This window comes from Morus notabilis, unplaced genomic scaffold, assembly GCF_000414095.1.
Source record: "Morus notabilis unplaced genomic scaffold, ASM41409v2 Scaffold1404, whole genome shotgun sequence".
Lineage (NCBI taxonomy): Eukaryota > Viridiplantae > Streptophyta > Magnoliopsida > Rosales > Moraceae > Morus > Morus notabilis.
In genome coordinates, this window is record NW_010361280.1 from 141,980 (window position 1) to 164,353 (window position 22,374).

General features: G+C 33.8%; 4 protein-coding genes across 4 annotated transcripts; 2 read left to right on the forward strand and 2 right to left on the reverse strand.

Moving 5' to 3' along the window:
* The first annotated feature begins 589 nt into the window (after window positions 1–589).
* On the forward strand, window positions 590–4,149 carry LOC112091785. The gene is made up of 4 exons (XM_024166249.1): window positions 590–678; window positions 2,479–2,666; window positions 2,830–2,917; window positions 3,621–4,149. Exons 1-4 carry the CDS (start codon window positions 590–592, stop codon window positions 4,027–4,029), a joined length of 774 nt encoding a protein of 257 aa, XP_024022017.1. The 3' UTR covers window positions 4,030–4,149.
* A 4,129-nt stretch (window positions 4,150–8,278) lies between these two features.
* LOC21392962 (replication factor C subunit 3) lies at window positions 8,279–12,634 on the reverse strand. Its single transcript, XM_010099113.2, has 11 exons — window positions 12,437–12,634; window positions 12,226–12,336; window positions 11,698–11,730; window positions 11,051–11,219; window positions 10,513–10,694; window positions 9,966–10,102; window positions 9,757–9,855; window positions 9,186–9,255; window positions 9,027–9,101; window positions 8,613–8,658; window positions 8,279–8,494 (listed from the first exon to the last, which is right to left on the reverse strand). The coding sequence occupies exons 1-11, from the start codon at window positions 12,518–12,520 to the stop codon at window positions 8,436–8,438; spliced, it is 1,065 nt and encodes a 354-aa protein (XP_010097415.1). The 5' UTR covers window positions 12,521–12,634; the 3' UTR covers window positions 8,279–8,435.
* A 1,275-nt stretch (window positions 12,635–13,909) lies between these two features.
* On the forward strand, window positions 13,910–16,218 carry LOC21392963 (protein PNS1). Its single transcript, XM_024166266.1, has 4 exons — window positions 13,910–14,174; window positions 14,588–15,410; window positions 15,535–15,863; window positions 15,942–16,218. The coding sequence occupies exons 1-4, from the start codon at window positions 14,067–14,069 to the stop codon at window positions 16,074–16,076; spliced, it is 1,395 nt and encodes a 464-aa protein (XP_024022034.1). The 5' UTR covers window positions 13,910–14,066; the 3' UTR covers window positions 16,077–16,218.
* Window positions 16,219–16,799: 581 nt separating this feature from the next.
* Window positions 16,800–20,482, reverse strand: LOC21392964. The gene is made up of 3 exons (XM_010099115.2): window positions 20,151–20,482; window positions 18,470–18,728; window positions 16,800–17,010 (listed from the first exon to the last, which is right to left on the reverse strand). The coding sequence occupies exons 1-3, from the start codon at window positions 20,328–20,330 to the stop codon at window positions 16,952–16,954; spliced, it is 498 nt and encodes a 165-aa protein (XP_010097417.1). The 5' UTR covers window positions 20,331–20,482; the 3' UTR covers window positions 16,800–16,951.
* Window positions 20,483–22,374: the final 1,892 nt, after the last annotated feature.

Consider the following 22,374-nt stretch of genomic DNA (forward strand, 5'->3'; position numbering starts at 1 on the left):
TGCTGTTGAGAGTAAACCATTTTTGGAGATTGGTTAAAAGAATGATTAACTGTTAGTTTATGATACACATATTTTGGTGAAAAATACATCAGCTTTATATATAAAAAAAAAAAAAAAAACAATTTTGTAATGTGCTATGTGTAGAAATTGGAAGGAAACTATAACTGGTTGAATTTATAATATATATATATATATATAATGTTATAAAACAAATGTGAAAACTAAAATATTGCGGTAAACTAAAGAAAATAACAAAGACAGCATAAGAGAATATGAGAGTCAAGACAATTGTTTAATCTTTCATTCACTTGTGTGAAGTAATCCAAACATACTCATACCATCTCTATTTATAGATTAAGAGCCAAAAATAGAGACAAGGGCAATATGAGTTATATGTACATTAAGAAAAGTACTATAGAGAGATAATACACAACATTAAGAGAAAAATTATAAAGGAGATAATGAAATTTAAATGAGAGGTTACACAATATGAAGCGGTGGCACCCACACTAATTGCTTCACAGCATAAAAAGGATTTTCGTTTCTTCGTTTAAGGATGAAATTAACGAAGAACTTAAGAGGATGTATTATGGGGGGAACAGAGGAGGCAGGTTGTAGCCCGCCTGATTGGGCCACTGGCCCATATGTGTTTTGTATTGCATGTTGGCGTAGGGATAGGTTGGTTATGATAAGAATCACTATCCGGGCTTTTGAGAAAAATGCAACAGTTGGTCCTTCAAAATGGGAGATCAGATAAAAGTAAGGCCGTTTATGGATTGAGTTAGTGCAGGGTAAGATTATGGATTGGGTTAGTGCAGGGTAAGATTTTTTTTCCCGCCTTAAAGAGTGCGAGTTACACATATTTGGCCCCAACGATGCCAGAAAAATTTCACAACTCAACGATGGTGCGGGGTGGGTTGGGTGGTCTGTTTCAACATTTAAAAAATCAAAGACTTAAAGTTTAATATAATATTCAAATGTCATCATTAAATAGAAATAGCAACCATCTTTATCAGTCCATCTAACATCAAACATGAAGCAAAATAGTCCATCCAACATCAAATACAAAGCAAACATAAATTAGTCTACACTTAAAAATTAGTCTTAACATAAAACAAATAACTTAAGCAAAGCAAACATAGAGGCTTAAATCTTAATTCAAATCCATCCAAAGCAAGCATTGCAACATCAACCATCTTTATCAATCCACACTCATAGGCTCCTCAATGGTTGTAGTAGGATATGAAGTTGAGTTATCTACAAGAGAAATAGAAATAACTTAAGTAATAATTTAGATAGTTTAGAGTTCATATAATAAAATAAATTAAGATACATACAAATTATTGTCTTACCTAGAGATGTCTTACCTAATGTCAGCGAGCCTAGGGTAGAACTTGGGCAGGTTGGGCTTAGGCTGAAAGCTTAGGGGTATGTTGTGCGGGTTGGATTGGGGATTGCGGGTTGTTATGGACCTAACCCGCAATCCGCCCCAAACATTTCAGGCCAGAGGTATAATGGGCCGAAAATTTAAAAATAATGCTGCAGTTTATTTTTTTCGACTTGAGTTGGGACGGGGTGGGTTGGGTTGGGTTTGCGGGTTGTTCGGGTTTATGAACATTCCTAGACAAAAGGTCTTAATAAAACCATAATGTTCCAAAATGAATTAAAAATGAAATATATATATATATATATATGATATGAAATACCTATGATCATAGATACATTAATGAACCAACCTTTTGTATTTAATCTCTGGTTTTGAATATAACGAGATAAACAAACAAGCGAAAGATCTCCACCCTTCAACGCAAAAGAATATGCAGCAACAATGTTGAACCAATCTCTTGTGACGAACCTCTTGTAATGAAGAAAACAAAAAGAAAAGAAAAGAAAAGAAAAAAAACACAAACTCTCCTATCCTCACGCAAAAGAATGCAGCCACTCTCTCTCATATCCAAAATTATGATTTGATGATAAAACAAAACAATGCAACCAGGATATCAGGTAACAAAAAAATAAATCAACGCGAACGTTTTTTTTTTTTTTTTTTTTTTTCTAAAGAAGAGGGAAATTCTTAATTCTAATTTAAAAACCATATCAAGAATAAATCAATATATTGATAGCAAAATATATGATGACACCGGAATAGAAAGTCAAACTCTAAGGGACGTTTGATATGGAATAATGACAAAGATGAGAATGAAAATTTTTAAAATTTTTAAATTTAATACAATTATTACTTTTTTAAAACTCAAAAAAATAAAGTTCATGAGTTTTATATTATTATATTTTAGAATAATCTTAAATCTATTTTATTGGGTGTTATTTAAAGTCCGTTTAGTTAAAAAATTTATTTTTTGATTCGAATCATGGTTCATAATTTATTACAGTATTTTTTTTATAAAAAATATATATAAATTAAAAATAATTCTAATCTGATAATTCTAATTTATGAACCAAACTTACTTATTTTCTCAGGAAAGTAATATTTACGGGAAACAATTTGCCCTACCATTTCTCTCATCACCCATCTCACCCATCTCTCTCTCTCGTCCAGGCCCAGCCTCTCTCTCGTCCAGACCCAGCACCGCTTCCGTCGAGGACGCCGCCGCCGCCTTCCGATCCCCCACGCCGTTACCGGACTTTCCTCTGCCGCCACCACCAGAGTATGATTCCTTTTTTTCTCCTTTTTCTGTGAAAATTTTTTTATCTGAACTTTCCGATTTGTGTTAATTTTTGATCTGAATTTGGAAATCTCACTGCCGAAAGTAGTTCCTCAAAGGTTTAAAACAAATTCTCACCTTGACTTTATCATTATCTTGCTCCCAGCTGAACGACGAAAGCGTAGTGTAGTTTACAGCAGGAGGGGAGGGCACCTTCACCGCAGCCGCAACCTGGGTCGGAGCTTGCGTTGCAGGTGCAGTAACGTCTTTTGACAACTGTTTTCACCAGACTAATCAAAACATTTTAATCTACTTTACATAGAAGAGCCATTTCTGCTTTCTAGCTTGCATCAAGAGACAAATCCTCAAATCTATTCATTGCTAATTTCAATTTTTTTTACTTAAAAAAAATTGAAATTGAATAGCTACTTCAAAATCATCTCTTTCACCGGGATTTCCTTTTAAAAGTAAGTTCCCTCTTTATCTTCATTGTTTTTTTTTTTTAATTTTAATTTTGCATTGATTCCTTTTCCCTCTACCATTTCTTAGAATGCATCCATTATCACACAAATTAAAAAAAAAAAAAGTGACAATTACCTCATAAAAGGCATAAATCTCACTGGGTTTGAACCAGAACTTTCCGATTTATGTTTGGTTCTGTAGAAGTAAAATGCTTCAAGTTAAATTCTTTTTTCAATCTTTGATTTTTTTTTTTCCCAAATATGAGAAGTATGCTTATGGTTCAAAGCTAGCAACCTTATGTTTGGTTCTGTATGTTCTGCGGATTTGGTTACGTAGAAGTATGCTTATTTCTTTTTTTTTTTTCCATCAATGAGCATATATGGATCTTCTTCTGTTGGAACAAAAAAAAAGAATTGTGGCTATTTTGGTTCAATATATGGAGATGTTAAATGAAATGATATTTTTGTTCATGTTTATGATATTTGTAATTATTAGTAAGAGAAGTTTGCGTAGAAATAGATGGGGTGAGAGTTCTTATCGTCGACATCATATACGCCAACTAACAACTTCAACACCATTAGCATCAGGAAGGAAAAAGAGAAAGAGATCTCAATGTGGAGATGTATTGGTTGATGCTTTAATTGAGACAATACAGAAGTTTTCTGATATGTATGTTATGGCTGGTGAGAATACTGGTAGGCTTGCTAATTGTTTTCAATACGAGGCTGATAGTGTTGCAAGGAGGATGCAGGTGTTTGATGAAGTGAAGAAGGTAGAAGGACTAACAAATGCACAACGAGTACGAGTCGGAAAACTTCTTGTCCAAAACTATGACTACACCAACTATTTCTTCACGTTGGATGATGAATTTAAGTTAGATTTTCTTCTATCTCTTTTGGAATGAGTTAGGTTGAAGCTTTTGGTGCTATATTTACAAACTTGAGTACAATGTCTAATATTTAAATCTTTTGATGGCATCTTTGGAACTTTTATATGTGGTCTTAGATTTAGAATTTTTAATTTCAGGTTTGGAACCTTATTCGAGTATATGTTCTCATATTTAGAACTTTTGTAAGAACTTTTGAGTATAGAGGATTTTATAGACTACTTATTCTCTATTATTTGATATGTTCTCTATTATTTGATAATTTTATGGACTACTTATTGTGTTGTATTTTATACTTTTTAAAATATTAGTGCTAATTGTAATTCATTTAAAAATAATATATATATATTTTTAATTCACAACATTTTCATGCACAACCAAAAATAGTAATGTAATATTCCTGAGAATTTGAGAAAGATTCATGTATGGAACCAAACATAGTAATGTATTATTCTTAAGAATTATATTACTCTCTATCACTTTCTCGGGAATATGATTCTTACTGACTCCTGCATACCAAACGCTCCCTAAATGTAATTTGCAAAAATAACTTAATATTATTAGGAAAAATATTCGAAAAAAAAACCCCACCATATAGAGGACATGCCCAAAATAAATTACGAGGGCAAATCTGGTATTATATTTGTCTTATTAAGCACAAGTAGACACTTTTGTAATATTGTATAAAGTTTGAAGTTTAAAGTTTTTTTTTTTTTTCTATTTTTATTTGAGGGTACTTTAGGTATTTTACGTTTAAAATTGAGAATTGACTGTAAAAAAGTATAAATTAGAGTATTAAATCTAATTTAAAAGTATACATTTGATGATATAAAAAAGTGAAAGTATAAATTTTGAATAAACCTAAAACATAGGGTATAAAAATGTAAATATCCCCTTATATTTTACTCACTTTTTCAGCCGGAGGTATCCTTGAGAGGAAACTTTTTCTAGGCAACTAGAGAGAGTAGATTGAGAAGTGTTAAGTTATATCAATTTCAAACATGACGAATATTTAGAAATGATAAAAAATGTTGCATCAACTTTTTATGTTAACTTGTTGTGCACCTTCACCTGCAGCCAAAATGAAGCGAGTTAATACCTCAAAATCCAAGACAGTTCATATAGTATCAAAGCAAAAGACACCAAAGAAAAATCATATTTCTTTAAATGTTCTGCGGTGCTACCATGAAGATATATATATATATATATATATATATATATAAACAAAATGAAAAATAATGCCGACTTGATAAGTGAGCACTAGTTGCTGAAGATAATTTTGATGATGAAGATTAGCGTGTAATTCCAATGCATAATTGCATAATTTGTAATACTACTTTTCTTTTGCTCTACGGGTCCATAATCCACTGTTTATTAACAAGTTGAATTCCACCTTTTTTTTTATTTTTTATTTTTTGGAGTCTGAGTGTTTCTGCGTATATGCTAAATTGAGGCTTTATTGGTAGGAGGTTGCACTTGTTAATGAACTACTAGATGAAATGAAGAGAAGGAAAAAGGACAACTAATAATAGTCTTGGATTAATGTATGCATATATGTGAATTTTGAAAGCTTATATTAGTGTATATTTATAGTGGTAAATATTCTTGGGAAAATTATTTGCAAAATATTATGGGTGGGTTTAGACTTTGTCAATTTGAAGATGGAAGGAGTGGTTTAAAAAGAGAGATGAGGCTTTCAAGCTGTGGAAGAAGTTTGTGAGCTAATTAGGAATATTAATATTATACCTAATGCCATGTGATTGTCAGGTCACTTCTTTCTTTTCATGTGTGTGCAGATTGTGAAAAAAATAAAGTAGTTAAAATCCTAAGAACATCAATTTTGGCTCTTTCAATTTTTTTTTTTCCTTTTCTTTCTAAGGACTATGGAGATATCATGTTACATAGAGACATTAACACCAACAATATATATATATATATATATATATATATCTACCAAAAATGAGATGTGCTCTTTGGAAAGGAAGCTAAGGATTAGCAACAAATAATTATTTGAAACATTTGATTCTTGATTAAAATGCCCCATGCTTGTTGTGGGGTAATTTCTTTGATAGTTTTAGGGCTCCAATATATCTTCAATCTTTGTGTTCAGTAGTATATGTAAAGTGTTACTTATTTTCAACTAATTTTGAGATGCATGATTAGTTTATTTGGTTGATTTTTGCTCAGTCATTTGTTGCAACTTTCTTCATTTCGTTATTTTTTCAATTTTTGGTAATTGGTTCTTACGGAATGAGGGCCATACCCCAAATTCAACAAAGAATTTAACTTTGAACTTGGGGGCTTCATTAGAGGGAATGTGCGTGTGTGACATATCTTGCTAGTGTTTAATACGTTGCATAAAAGTATGTAGCTAATAAAAAGGTACAAGGAAGCTACATATCATCCATACTATACAGAGGTATCTAGCTGCTATTGTATTACTGGCAGTAATCTGCCATGCTAATTCTTCCTTCTTACTGGAATACCAAAAAGATTTAATGTCACTACTTTGTCTCTACCATTATCTCTTACCATGCTAATTATCTCCTGAGGATCGTGAATGTTCTAACTTTTCATTACAATATCAACACTCTCTTTTAATTTCTTTGTTTTTCTTTGTGTTATTGTTAACATTCTGTTGATTAGGAAATTTTTCTACGTATTTTATAAATGTATATACATATAATAGTGATAGATATTCCTATTTTATGGATGTGTATATATATTCCAATTTAATGCAGTAGGAATCGTTCATTAAAAATGTGGCACTTTCTCTACTATTTTTGCATAATTAACAAAAGTTTATTCAAGTGAATTGCACGTGACCTCCCACTAGTTTCAATTCATCCATGTTGTGAACTGTGAAGTTCGAGTCAATGATTTTTCGTGAATTGTATTTATTTCTCATGTTATAATCTTTTTTGTCTAGGGTTGCATAATAGATACTATGTAAACGAAAAAGACAATTGTTTATGCACGTAGTTTTCGTTTACATATTATCTTGTTTGTCTAGGGTTGCATAATGAATATCGTAAACTAATGCTAGCTTAATTAAGGACGTAATAGAAGAAAGTTTCTAACTTTCTAACACAAGTCTCTTTGAAACCGAGTTCCGTTTGGCTTGCTGGTTGCCGCTTAGTTTAGCTTCATCATGTTTAGGTGTCGTTTATCTGTTGTTTCAGGGTTCGTTTAGTTCGCCGATTCGAGTTTTTAATTCGAATTGAGATATGACTTTATGTGAGAACTTTTTACTGTAGCAAAAAAGTTAGATGTGACTGTTTCTGAGAACTTTGTACAGCACTCGAATTCTAAACTCAAATCGGTGAAATGAACGGAATCTCAGTGTGTTTGAGGTGTACGTATCATTGTTTAGTTCTTGTTTGCCAAGTCTTCACATATAATGTCAATTATTAATTTATCTACTGAAATAGTTCATCTTTATGCACCTTATGCCTGTGTTAGCTACTTATTTATTTATTTGTCATTATGCATTTAATCTTTCTCTGTATTTATTTCATGTGACAGTTTATTAATTTTCTTGTTAATAACAATGGAATATGGGGAGCGAAGAGAAAAAGAGATGTATTTCATCACCCAAACAAAGCTTAAGTACGCTAACAGAAGTCGTCCTAATCGCTCAACTTGTGCTGGATTTTGAAAGTCTAGTACTTCCAAGATTTCCATAAAAGATAATAAAGAACGCGAGATCGGATACAAAAGGCTGTTAATTTATCATACCAAAACTACAGAAAAATGCGACCCCAAAAACAACTGGCTCATTTACAATTACACTATTCCATCCGACTCCAAAATGGTTTTTCATTTTTCATTATTTATTTATTTATTATTATTATTTTTTTTTCACACAAATCGTATAACACTACTTTGTCACTATATGTAAAACAAATTGTTCTAATAGTATTGAATTTTTGTTTGGCTTTACAGATGGATGGATACGTTTTGTGTAAAATATATAACAAAAACAGACTCAAAATTAACGCATAATTGGAGGAGCCTCATCAAAACATGGAGCTACAAGTACAAACGAAGCACACAAACATGGAGCCATAAAAACCAGAGACCCATGCTGCTTATGAGGTTGCAAGTGATAGTCCTGCGAATCGAAATACGCAGCTACATCGAAACTTAGACCCGCAATCTGCTAATGAATTATTCACCGTTGAGGAGCTTGCTAAAATGGGAATTGATGCGAGGCTAATGGTGTATTGCTGATTTTTTTTTTTTTTTTTTTGGGTACTCATATATGTATATATAAACTCATTTCAGATTAAATAAAACAAAGGTCGGTAATACAGCTGCATCTTTCCATGACATCTTCTAGTGAAGAGTTCAACACCGGAATTGTAAAAACGACATAATTTCACATCTCACAACGCTAGCTAATCCCGCAAACTCTGGTTGGTTCAGCCGAATGCCGCAATGAGGAAAGCCTTGTAAATGCTCATGAACTTGGCCACAAATGCTGAAAATTAAAATTGATCAACACAACCATTAGAGTCGCAAAAGAAAAATAACTATCTTAAGAATCTACACAAGTGCAGATCAACATCACATCAGAATATACAGAAAGATAAAAGTACCTTCAAGATGGAATATGGCCTTTTGTCCGAGTCGCATTCTATGTTCCTGTGGAAAAGGAACAAACAATTTTAGAAAACCACAGAAAAATAAAGACATGGGCAAACAGATCCTGTTCTTACTAAGCTAATTACAAACATTATCACTTTTTCTTCAAGGAGGCTTTTGTCTTAAGAATCCAACTAGTTTTCCAACATAGTTATCCATTCATTTATAGGATAAAATATCTACAAAATAAGCTTAATTTGCCGCCAAAATTGCAGTAACTGGTACTAAGTTTCCAATAACACCAAGAACAAACTGTTAAGAGGGAGAGAAAAAAAAGGGTGGGAAACTTGAAAATGCAAAGCCTGAATAATTTACTTATAAAAAAAGGCCCAAGAAAAGGTGGCTGATATGGGAAAGGATGAACTTACATAATATGCTGCCCAATGGCAGACCTCATGCTTCAGTTCAGCATCCAACTTCTTCAGCAATTCAAAAAGTAGCCTCTGATGCAACCACATACATATACTTCAAATCAAAGTGGAAAATATATAAAATCGGTAGCAAGCTATACGAAATGAAAATAGTACCTTTAAGATAATCTCTGGAGGTATACAATTTACAAGTAGCTCATAGAGCTTATGCCGAACCTGATAAAGCCTAAAACATAGTGTGATACAGAAAAACTTTTGGTCAGAAAGTTTGTAGTAGAATGTCATAAGACAATAAAGCAAATCTTGAACCATGTAGGAAATAAAAGGCAGCTGCCCATTGTTTAAAAAGAAAAAAAAGAATCCAAAAATTCAAACGCTCGAATTCAAATGCCACCCTTGAAACATAATAATGATGTCCAACTTTTGTTTGGCTGAGTTTAAAATAGCTTTACTTGTCTGTACATGGTGAACTTCATGACTTACAAATAAAGTTACAGATCACACGACGAGGCAACAGGCAATAAAGTAATACGAAGCCAAAAAGTATCTCAGTAAAGCTAATTGGATTAAACACGGAAATTGTGTCCAATGAAAGCTACAGCACATAGGGATATTCACATCTAGCTTCCCAAATTAAGATAAAAACTAGGAACAAAAGTAACTAAAGAAAAATATTGTAATAAGTTAATAACTAATATGCGTGAAAAAAAAACAAACCAAACCAAACCTTTTTGGGCTCTGCTCCTTCATTATATCAGAAGCAATTTCAAAAATGTATTCCTCCCAATCCATTGGTGGTATTATTTGGTTACTTGTAAAAGGATATCTGAATCCGCAAGTTACAGAACAAGGAAAAAGAAAAGATCATAAGTATAGGAAATAGCAAGAAATGTATGATTTTAAACAACTAAATGAAGGGAAAGAAAAAGAAAATACTGTTGAACGCGGCATGTCTCAAATGACAGTATAGCTCTCCTTAAACTCCGGCTTGATTTTTCTGCTATACGAGCAGCAAATCCAGAGGGAATTTGCAGCCGTTCTTTTTTCGCGATAAACTCTAAAACCTTAACAATCTGTCACATAGAATTTAAGATTGTTCATTACAGGGCAACTATTAATAGTCCAAATAAAATATGCCTCAGTTTTCTGTTTGTTGAGGCATAAAAAGCAGCCTTCATTAGGATATATTTCAGCCTTATGTTCATTTATGGGGCATAATCAACAGTCTCAATCAAACTAAGCACTTTGTTATGTCTTTAATGAGGCAAAATAATGGCTACCAAGAAAAAGGGGAAAAAAAGGAAGAATCCCCTCACACCACACACACACACACGCAAACACAGACAAGAAGAAGACATTGCAACCACCCTGATGAAAAATGAAAGGAAACAAAAGAGTTTCTAAGAAAAAAAAGGAAAAAAAAAGTAAAGCAGTAGAAACCCCTCTATATGGGATAAACTATAGGAAGCAAGAAAATTCCAACCTGCTCTTCTGTTGGCGCATTAATTCTCACATTTAGACACCGAGACCTAATGGCTTCACTAACTTTTGAGGAACTGTTACAGCATAATATTAGCCGGCAATATGCACTGTATTTTTCCATTGTTCTCCGAAGAGAATGTTGTGCTTCTCTTGAAAGTTTGTCAACCTCATTGAGCACCAAGACTGAAATTACAGGACAATACGGCATCACTTACAAAGACAAAGTAAAACTGAAGAAACACTGCAAATCAAAATATTAAACCACTTGTATGCATTACACACGCGCGCGCGCACACACACAGAGATATGTATATAAAATATAAATAAGTTCGGTATTTGTGATGACTGATGATATGCATAAGCATAGCATCATGAGCGAAACATGCAGTTCCTACAACTAAAAGTTCCAGAACCCTGCTGCATACTGCTGAAATGGATACATTATAAGAAATAAGAAACCTCTATGTAGATCTAACAAATATAAACCTTTTTTTGTTAGATAAGCACCTGAATGACAAAAAGTAAACTGCTAATACTACCTTTGAATCCTTTTTTCCCTTTTGTGTCAATTGGTCTATTCTTGGCCATCTCTTTGATTATCTCTTGAACAATATATCTGTCCTGAAATCCTGCATCACTGGGATTCAATTCGACATGGTTGGTGCTTGACAATGTGGTCAGCTCTAGATCAATAGTTCTACTTCCAGCCTGAGAATAAAAAGCAAAGCATTTAGTCTGATAGCTTATGCAGAAAAACTAACCCAGCACTTAATGGTAGCAAAAAAAATGTATCAACCTCTGTATTACTACGTATATTTTAAATCAAATTGGGATACAACTACCTTTCAAAAATTCAAACTCCCGAAAAAATCCATATGAAAAGAAGCAGTTATAAGAGAAAATAATTACTATTCAGCCAAGAACCACCGCTTAGGAAAAGAAAGAAAGGGTGACCCCAGAATTCTTCTATGTAAATGGTAAAAGTTGATCTACTCTTTTTCTAGATGTTCACTTTTTCAGCACAAGAAATTCTACTCGAGAGCAGATGTACCTTCATGATTAAAACTCTTAATTAAAATAAAATGTACGCAATGAAACAAAATCAGTATCAGGTCTATCATTTTGCATTGCTAGAAGTTAGATTAACCACACAACTATGGCAAGTACGTTGAAAATGAAAACTTACATCAACTTTCCATGTTTTATTCTCCACCTTCACCTGCAACCAAAATGAAGAGACTCCCTCAAAATCCAACACATAGTTCAAAGTACCAAAAACAGTAAAACAAACAGAACCAGGCCATAACTCTGCATTTGGTTAATAGACTCACTTAAGGTACACAGTATAATTTGGTTATACAAGGTAAAGCAGATTTCTGATATTTTCTTCTTCTTTTAAAGAATAAGATGAGATAAAAATTATTGATTAAGCCCAAAATCAAAAGTATAATACATATATATACATACACATTATATATATATATATATATGCACATATGTGAAGTAGCATTTTTCCCTGCAAAACGAGAGACAAGTACTCAGTTTACGTCAATGTACGGTCAAATATTTCCTAAATTTATTTTATTTTTTAGATCGTTAAAGAAAAAAAAAATCTTTGATCAAGACACCAAAAAAATGCATTTTCCCGTTTTCAAACATTTTCCCAGTAACCAAACAGAAAAATACACTCGAAAGAAATGAGAAAGAAAAGGACCTTCTCGGCACTGGAACCGAAGATCTGGCGAAGGAGGGCCATGATTAGGGTTTTCTTGCCAGAGCCTGAGGGGCCATAGAAGAGCAAATGGGGGCAATCCTGCTCAGTGACCTGCACAATTGACACAGAAAAAGGGCGAAAATCAGATCCCTAGAAGAAGAATCGAGAAGAAATTGAAAAAATTGGAAGAAGAGAGAAAGAAATGGAGTACGAGTTTCTTGAGGTTTTGCGCGACGTCTTGATGAACGAGGACTTGGTCTAGGGTTTTGGGACGGTACTTGTCCACCCACAACATCTTCTTCTTCTTCTTCGATTGAGCTACGCAGACTTCACTTCACAAGTTAGAGAGAGAAAGCAGAGAGAAAAAGAGAGAGAGACTGACTCTCTTCTGTACAAAACTGGCGGGAAATTTGGCTGCAACCTGGCAAGCCTCTGACCTAGAAAATGGTTGAACTCAATAGAAAACGAAATTGCATTTGTGCCCTCCTTGAGTTTTTTATTTGGTAGAACCCCCCTTAGCTTCTTATAGTTTGGGATTTTGTGTCTAAATATGTTTGCTTTTTGTAATTTGGTCCTTAATTTTGTGTAATAGTTATAACCTTTTTTTTTTTTTAAGAGGAATCAAAGTATTTACTATTTATTACTTCTAGGATACTTTTTTATTAGTTCTTAAATGTTTATTTGGATAGGTTAGGTTTTTTCTTAAACTAAAAAGAATTTTAGAAATATTTGGTAGAGTTTTGATAGATTAGATATATTTTTATTCGGATTACTGGATTTTTTTTTTACTCCTATATGTAACCATCTAAACACCATACTTTCGAATTATTTAGTAGCAAATTATTACATTTGATTCTAATAAATTTCACAATAGTTAAGTGGTATATAGATATATTATTTATATAGATATAGATATAGATATATGAGTAATGCTTGTTTTCAAACCATCAAATTCCTTTTAACTTTAAATAATAATATGATGTGCACTATCAATAAGTATTTTGTCGTGCAATCATCTCTGGTTAGTTCCGAATCCCATCTTATTGGTCCACCTCTCAAAATCAAGTTTACATAAATTGTAATTCTTCTTTTTGTCTATTGGTAAAATGAAAAGAAAATCTGTTTAAAGAAGAAAGTGGCTTTTCTTTCTTTACCCTCCTTTGAAAAATGCTTTTTTGCTTGGCTTTTTTTTTTTTTTAACCAAAAAGCAAAAAGGAATTTAAAAGGAAAACGATCACGAGGAAAGACCCGCGTCCCTTTCTTCCACGGCAAAAGAAGATAACAAATTTTAACCAAATTAATGAGCTGTAAATTTCACACTTAAAAATGCATGTAATGTAATTTTAAACAAGTTAATAATAGACTATAGTCATAAGAATATATATATTTTTATGTCATATCATGTCATAAACATATTAAAGAAAAAGAAAATGCGAGAATTCTTTAATAAGATACCAAAAAAATACCTTCTTGTTATTGTACTGCTATAACAACAATATCATTAGTATCTTATAAAAGAATTCTCCTAACAGTTAAGAAAGAAATGTGAAAAGAAATATAGGACCAAGTCAATGAACCTTATTTATCCATGTTGACTTCCTAAGACGACCTTAACAAGCATTTATTTAGAGCCATGTGGTTTGAGTATGAACAATAACAACTGGGAAATTTTCGTCCTCTTTTTTTTTGCCCCCAGAGTCTTGGAGGCCAAGCAAGTGGAAAGAAATGCACAAGAATTGTGAAGAGAAACAAGAACACATATTTACATATATATATATACACACATATATGTATATATATTAATGAGATTCAATAAATTGAAGTGAAATGGTTATGATCACATGGCGAGTTTGATGGAACACTCAACATCTACTACTAGTATTACCAACAACAAAGTGCAAATCCAATCTCATCAACTTGTGCTTCCTTCTTCTTCAATTCCCACCAAGGTACTTTTGTTTTCTTTTCAACATATTCTTGGTTTTGTTCTCTCTCTCCCTCTCTCTCTCTCTCTCTCTCTCTCTCTAGAACATTTTCTTGCTTCTTTATTTTCTTCCTCTATTTCTTGTCTCCATCTTCTTGAAGTTGCTGTAGCGTAATTTATTGTTCTTGCTCGTCTTTCTTGTCAAATCAGAACTTTTTTTTAAATTTTTTTTTCTCTCATATTTTTTTCCCCAGTCAATGCACTCAAATAAGAAAAAAGAAAGTTGAATATATTAAAACACTATGTGAAAGTGGTCACCATGTAAAAAAATTCAAGTTTTCTCTTCATAAAAACAATTTTCTATACCAACCTGTGTTATTATTGTTATCCCATTTGACTCTCTCATTAAAATACCAAGATGTTTCACAATTGTCACAGGTACAACAACCAAGCATCCTAACCGAAACATCAACAACAACAACAATAACCGCGAGTCGATTCATGAGAAGACTCTTGGGATTTCTTTTCCTCCTCTTTCACCTAATCCTGATTACTGCCCTAGTAATCTTCCTAGCAGTGCAAGGCCTCCGCTCCGGTCATCTCCACGCGACCAAATGGTACCCGCCGCTTCTCACTTCCACAGCCTGTGCTGCCATTCTTTCTTCAGTATGGCAATGGCTCGCAGACATCAACACTTCCAAAGCATTCAAGGCAGCCTTTTGGGTTAGCCCCTTGTTGACATGTGCAATTGCTTTGCTCCTTCTTACCATTGGCTCTTCAGTAAGCCTGGGAGCAGGCATGGCTGCACTCCTCTGCTCGGTCGTTCTGTCACTCTATGGCTGCTGGGCCAGTCCCCGATTTGATTATGCGATTCGGGTTTTGAAAATTTCCAATTCTGCTTCACCTCCGCCCAAAGCTACTTCCTTGGTCTTGCTATCAATGCTTGTGAGTTTTCTTTACTCTTGCTTATTGGTGATTGGTATTGGTGGAGCAAGGGCTTTGGGGACCAAGTTTGAGGCCTTGTTCATCTCAATAATCCTGCTAAGCCTGGCTTGGACTATGCAAGTTATGAGGAACACAATGATGGCTTCAATCACACGTGTGAAGTACATGTATTTGGTGTGTGGGATTGATGTCGACGCACATGTTGCGCTCCGCGACACGCTTTGGCACTTGATGGGAAGTGTGTGCATAGGCTCGTCACTCGCGCCGGTTCTAGGACTCATCTGGGGTTCCTCTAGAGCCATGAAATTGGTTGCAGGCGAGGACCAAAAATCCATAAATCTACTACTTTTATCATCCTAAAATTTTTTGATATTTCTTGATATGTTCCCCAAAAGTATCGATGTTTTTATAAACACTGATATTCGTATCCTTGATTGCAGGGGACACGGATGAGTTTCTGTTTTCGTGCGCCAATTGCTATGCGGGGGTTGCTTCCACTCTGGTGATGTATGGGAATAGATGGGGCTTTGTTTATGTGGGAGTCTACAATAGGGGCTTTGTGCAGGCATCAATGGATGCGTGGAGCGTGTTCAGAAGGACCGAGTTGGAAATGCTGATCGATTCGGATCTAATGGGATCTTTCTGTTTCCTCTCTGGGGTGGCAGTGGGTGCAATCTGCAGCCTAGTGAGCGGATCATGGGCACTAGCGGTTCACAAGAGCTACGCAACAGAACTTTCACTTTATGCCTTCTTCATTGGTTACTTCATGGTAATTCGGAATTGGAAACTTAAAACTTCTCTTTCTTCTGCTGCTTGTAATTCTGATTTAGAGTTTGTTCTGTTGCAGAGTCGGATAGCCATGGCATGGCAACAAGCAAGCCTCACAGCTTACTACGTGGCTTACGCTGAGAATCCACAAAACTCGCGGTTTGACTCCACCATTCCATCTCGCATTCAAGAGCTTCGGAGAGTTCAAGCTTGATAAGCACAAGCCAAGAACAACGTCCTAACTAATACGCCAGAAGTAGCTGCTTGAAGATTTTCTTTTAACCCAGTTTTCTTTTCCAATTCTTGTATGGACTTCGAACATATGAACTTGTAACAAAATAATAGATTTTGTTTTATGTTCCCTATTAAGTTCTTAAATGTAAAGATGTATTCCTTCAAAAAAAAAAAAAATGTAAAGAAGATAGAGAATCTACAAGTATATATTAAAAAAAAAAAAAAGCTTTTGGCCCCTGCACCCCTTAATTTCTTTTCGTTTGAGACTTTCTTTACTTTTTTTTTTCTTTAATACAATTTAGTCCCTGGATCAAAAAATATAAGGCAAGTAACAATTTCGAATGGGATAATTGTAATTTTTAGCATGCGTGCCTAAACTTCTCGATGTTTGGCACTCGTCCCTTGGCAAAGTACTTTATAGCAATTTAGTCTGTAACTTAGTTCAAGAATTCCCCAGCCCTCTTTAATAATTAGAGTTACTGTTACTTTTTAAAAATTTCTGGACTAAAATCGCCAAGAAAAGTAGTTTTAGAGTGAAAGTCCAAACCACGAAGAGTTTTTGGGGGACAAATGGTTTAGCTCTTTACTAATTTTTATATCATAAGGCAAATAGGGTATGCAGATTTATGCTTGTTACATACAGATTATAGATCTTAAGAGGACATCAAAGGTTTTAGGGAAAGATACTCTTGCACAAGAAAAATGGAATCAAATGCATTACAATATTACTTCCATTCCATGTAAATTTAACAAAGGCTACAAAGAGTATGAATTGTGAGATATTACAGTATACAACTTGAAAAAGAAGAATCAATCCAACAGAAGAAGAGACATGAACCACAGCAGTCATTTTAGTCACAGATGACCTCGCCCTCCACAATCTGAGCACATAATGTTACCAGTTCCCCCACAACCTACATGATCAAAATCCGCAATGTCAGAACTGTCTATTCGGCTTTCATAGAACGAGATACGAGAATTATATCCGATTGTTATTACTAGAGATCTCAAATTCAGACACAAAAAGTTATATCACCAAGGTTCGAAAACATAAGATATTCAAAAACTCCAAATTTAAGGTTAAGTTTTCTAATGGAATATGATACTCTTAATGGTTTTTGAGCAACTTTATTGTTTACTTGTAAGAAGTCGAGTACAAAAATTTACTTCAACTGCACTCTGAGTCTCTACTCTGCTAAATATGAGTCTTTTGTATTACATGTAATAAAATGAGAGGAGACACTCCTGAACATACTCCCCTGGACAACTCAAATTTTTTTCTTTAACAAATGCAAAAAAGAAAAGAAAAAATATATAAAAAAAAAAATTGCGGATTGACTACCTTGACACCAATGTCGTTGAGTCTAGGGGCGGAGCTGTTCAAGGACGAGTGGGGCAGCCGCCCCAACTGATTTCTTCAAAAATAAAAATTGACCCTTTACAAAATTAAACTTTTCAGTTTTGCCCCTACTAGAATTTTATTTTTTCATACAAGCCCCCACTAAATTTTATTTTTGAAAAAAATTTATTTCTACATCTTTTACACAACTTTACTCCTTTTACTCATGAGCTATTCTAATATGCATTATGATTCATATATGAGAGCTTTTTATGGTTTTTTTTTTACCATGAATTTTGAGGTTAAAAACACACAAAAGAAACGAACCGGGTGTGTTAATTAATGCTAAACATATACTACAAAGCTTTTTTTTTCTTTTTCCCTGCTTGAAACACACACGAAACACGATTGATGGTACAACTTTTTATTTTGGGTATGGTTTGTTATCTTACATAAGAGATCCTAACGTTCACCCATAACCCAAAAGAAGAAAAGAAAGAAGAAGAGAAAAGGTGGCAACAGGGTTAGCTATATTTTAACTCAAGAATGAATAAGCAATAAACGTCTCATATCATATAGATCTTCTATCTATTCTACTTATTGAAATGACAAGGAATAATGTTAATAACATGTACGAAGTCAACACAAGACACATTGACCCACCCAGGGAAAAAAGGACATATTCACACATTTTTAGTAAGCAACCCAAAAAGACTAGAAGATCAACGGCAGCAAAAAGTGTCCACGGGGCCAGACCTGCCTACAAAATAGAATCGAAAGTTGTATGTACTCTAAAATGTAAAAACCCTTGTGTTCTTAAGCTTCTCTTATTTTCTTAATTACTACAAATGAATGGAGAAAGAAAAAGAGCCCTTTGCTCGATCACAAGAACCCTAGCTCAACTTATAAAAAAAAAAAAAAAAGAAGTCTAGCAATGTTGATCCTTCTCAAGGAAAACAAGAACATCATTAAGTGAACTAGGATCAGGTCAGCTTGAATACAAGACTCAATTATAATAAGAGCAAGAAATTTACCTAGGCACCGGACTTTAACAATAATCCCCTGGCTCTCCAATATTGAGTCAACATACAAGCCTGAACCAGAGCAAGTGGAGCAAAGGACGGCACCCTTTGCATGGCAATCATTGCATCGGGGGTTGTCTCCGATTAATTTTTCAGCCAAAGATATTCCAACAGGCTTCTCAATTCTCTCTTCTGGCACAGCCTTATCATAACAAAACAGGGATTCAAGACTGCTTCTTCGTCTATGCGCATCTCCCACTGAACTCGCAGCCTGTAAGCTTAAACAGAAATTCTTTAACAAATCCATATTCTTAAACAGAATTCCTTGAAAAAATTTAACCATGATGCAAACAAGCAACAAAATGCAGTTTCCATCTTAATTAGTCCCACGACTACGAGGAAAATTGTTATATCTTCATTATGCACACAAGCATGTAGAGGTGTCCACTGTGCATGTGCATGCAAACAAGTACAGGCGCTTGTTAAATTAAGTTAATTAACTTCTCCAGAATGTTAATTCTTCAATAACTAAATGCAAACATAAATAACTAATAGGGGCAACAGAAAGCAACTACAAAATTGTCTTTTAAGAAACCAACACATGTCTGTGTCAATAAAAGCTTAAAGATACTTAAATTTGAAGCTCTCGATACAAGAGGATTAAAAAACTCAACAGAGAATATCAAGCAGATAGGCTGCTGCTTAACCGATAACACATCACATGTTACATAAACAATTTAAGGTGACTAGGATTCCCAAAGATTTAAATTCGCTTGATCAAGGTATAACAATTTTGTGATTCCCATGAAAGATAATTGGACTATGCAGCAAGAACACTCAAAATGGCGCCACAATTCACTAAAAGCCCTGATTTCATTTGACAAATTCAATTATTTTACCATTATTGTCTTATCATCCATTAGTTCTCCCTTAACTCTCCAAGTTCTCTAGATTAGTGTTCTCCGTACAATGCATAACGCTACGAAGAAGTACAATCTGCTCAAAGCCAAGTTGGCAGACAAAGATAATGCAAGTCGAAAGAACATTCCAGTGTTTTTGCTACAAGAGACCTTTAGACTTTATTATGAAGATAACTAGAGTTGAAACATGAGGAAAGTATGATACTTCATTAAGAAAGAAGTACTATTTCTCTTATTAAACTCATATACGTCAAATCAACGTCCATTCCTATTGTTAGTTTTCATAAAATTAAGATAACCCTTTTTCTGTTTACTTCCATCTAGACCATCACTTTCCACACACATTCAAAAATTTGAACCCTTTTTTTTTTTTTTGAGAAATAGAAAACATCAAACTTGCGTAAGAAAGCTAATGGAATATACAGAATGGGCAATACTCCATTCTTGTAAAAAGCATCAAAATCCATGTGGGTCCTAAACTACCCAATTTTCAAGATCATGGAAAGCCCAATTTTGGTAAGTTACACACAATAAAAAGCCAGACTTCAAAGCCTAAACTAGGAAGAAAAAAAATCCAAAGCTCAATGCTTGAATTAATGAATCAATTATAATTATGATTCTTTTATTCCTTCAATCAGCATATCGAGTTAATGAAATTAAAAAAAAATTAACCAACTCTTCACCCCAAAGTTTTCACTTTTGTAAGAAAAAACAAATTTGCAAAAAATTAAAAAAAAAAAAGAAAAACGAAAAAGAAAAGAAAAATGACTAACCCCATTGGAACAAGAGCGAGAAACAGAGCCATTGGGAGAGAAAGCTGAGAGCTTGGTGAGCGACTTGGTTCCTTTGACGTGAAACCCATAATTAATTTCGCCATTGAAATTGCAATTTGATGAAGAAACAGGCGTGAATTTGATCAGTGACGCCACATTCAAAGTAGCAGAAGAACCCATTTGAAATTACGTGTGAAAAAAAAACAAGATATATATATATATAGAGAGAGAGAGAGAGAGAGAGAGAGAGAGAGAGAGAGGACTAAACAGCAAATTTGCAGCTCGTACAAGAGGAGATGAAGAAGAAAGATGAATTAAGGAAGCATTGGAGAAATCGCTAATTGGCCTTTTTTTTTCTTTTTGTAATTTTCTTGTAATATTAGGAGAGAAATCAATTGGGCTGGCCAGTGGTCACCATCTTGGTTTCTGGCCCAAGTCAGCCCAACTTCTGCAATTTTCTCATTTGTGTTTGTAATGGAAATAAATAATAATAATAAAATAAATAAAATAAAATAAAATATAAAAAAAGAGAAAATTGGTGAACTCACCTTTTAAAATATATTGATTTAAGATTTTATGCATTACTCTTGATCAATTTCCTTTTAACTAATATAGTTCTTTAACTAAAGTTTATTAATCAAATATAAAGAACAAAAATCCAAGACTTATGTATTCTAATAAGTATTTGTCTCGTTTTCCTCTAACCATGATTTAATTTGTTTATTTGTCTCTCTCTCTCTCTTTTCTTTTAGAATTTAAAATGAAGTAGATAGCCAATTTACTCAAAATTTATAATCTATAATCTATTTATAACGATAATAGAAAATGGATGCCTTTTTTATTCATTTTTAGAGATGTTAAAACGGGCCGATACGAGCACAACATGTTAAAAAGTGGGTACGACATGATTATTAAATGAGCTTGACCCATCCCGTTTATTAAACGTGCTAGGCTTCACGTAAGTTTTAGGCACGAAACACGCTAAGAGCACGACACGCTAAGAGCATAGCACGAGCACGAACACAGACACATTAAAGGTACGATAAAAGTCCAATTAATGAAGATGAAGTATAAAACTAATTTTATTGATATATATTACATGTCATAAAAATATTTGTTTTATTAAGAAATTTTAATAAAAGTAAAAAAATAATTACATTAATAATAATTAAGACACATTTTTTTAATTAATGATATGCTTTCTTTTGTTAAGATTTTCATGTTTTCATTATGTTAAAAATTTATTTCCTCGTATTTATTGTAAATATACTATTTAGCATGATAAAGGCACTTAAGAGCACGATAAAAGTATGAGCACGATCTAAGCACGTTAAGAGCACGACCTACATATACATGGACAGTGGGCCAGGCTTGGTGACATAAAAATTAAATGGGGTATGTAACGACCCACACCCCCACTTGGTATGATATTGTTGTTGGAAAATTAATGGCATCGAGTGCGCAGCGGAATTTAAAAAATTTTAATCAACGTCAAAACCAAACAAGAACATGTTCATGATGCTATATAACATAAATACTAAAGATCTAAAACACAACTTTTTGAGATTTCAGGAAACTGCTCGTCTGACAAATCTAAGCGTTCCAAACAGCAACCGGAAGAGCCTCAACCAACTGGTCTTCTTTGCTATTCTCATTTCCACAATCGGTGTGCGGGTGGGCACACGTCGTTTAATCTCCTCTAGGTATTCTTGATCTCCTTCCAATCACAAGAGAGCCAAAGAAAAAATTGTTCTTGAGAATTAAATAATTTTTCCTCTCATGAATCTTTTATCAATTGCCTCCAAAAAGTCTCTCAAGTGATCTAATGAGTAATGTGACTTAATAGGCTATTTATAGTGTTTTGGAAGTCATACTTCTGTAACAATTAGGTTTCCCAAAGTTCTAATTGCATCCAGAGTCGATTTTCCCATGTCAGCATGCATTTTACGTTACAACCGGTCAACCGGTGACAGAGACGTTATAACTCACCGGTCGACCTGTCTTCACTAACCGGTCGACCGGACCGGTCGACCTGTGACCGGTCTACCCAACCGGTCGACCTGTCTGCACTGACGAAAGTTGTTTTTCTTAGTTTTTCAATACGAGAAACTTGCATAGAGCCTCAGTTTTGATTCAAGCAACCCAATAGAGAAATTGTTTGATCAAAACAGTCATATAATAGTCTTCCTATATTAAACAACTCTTAAAACAATAATTCAACCAA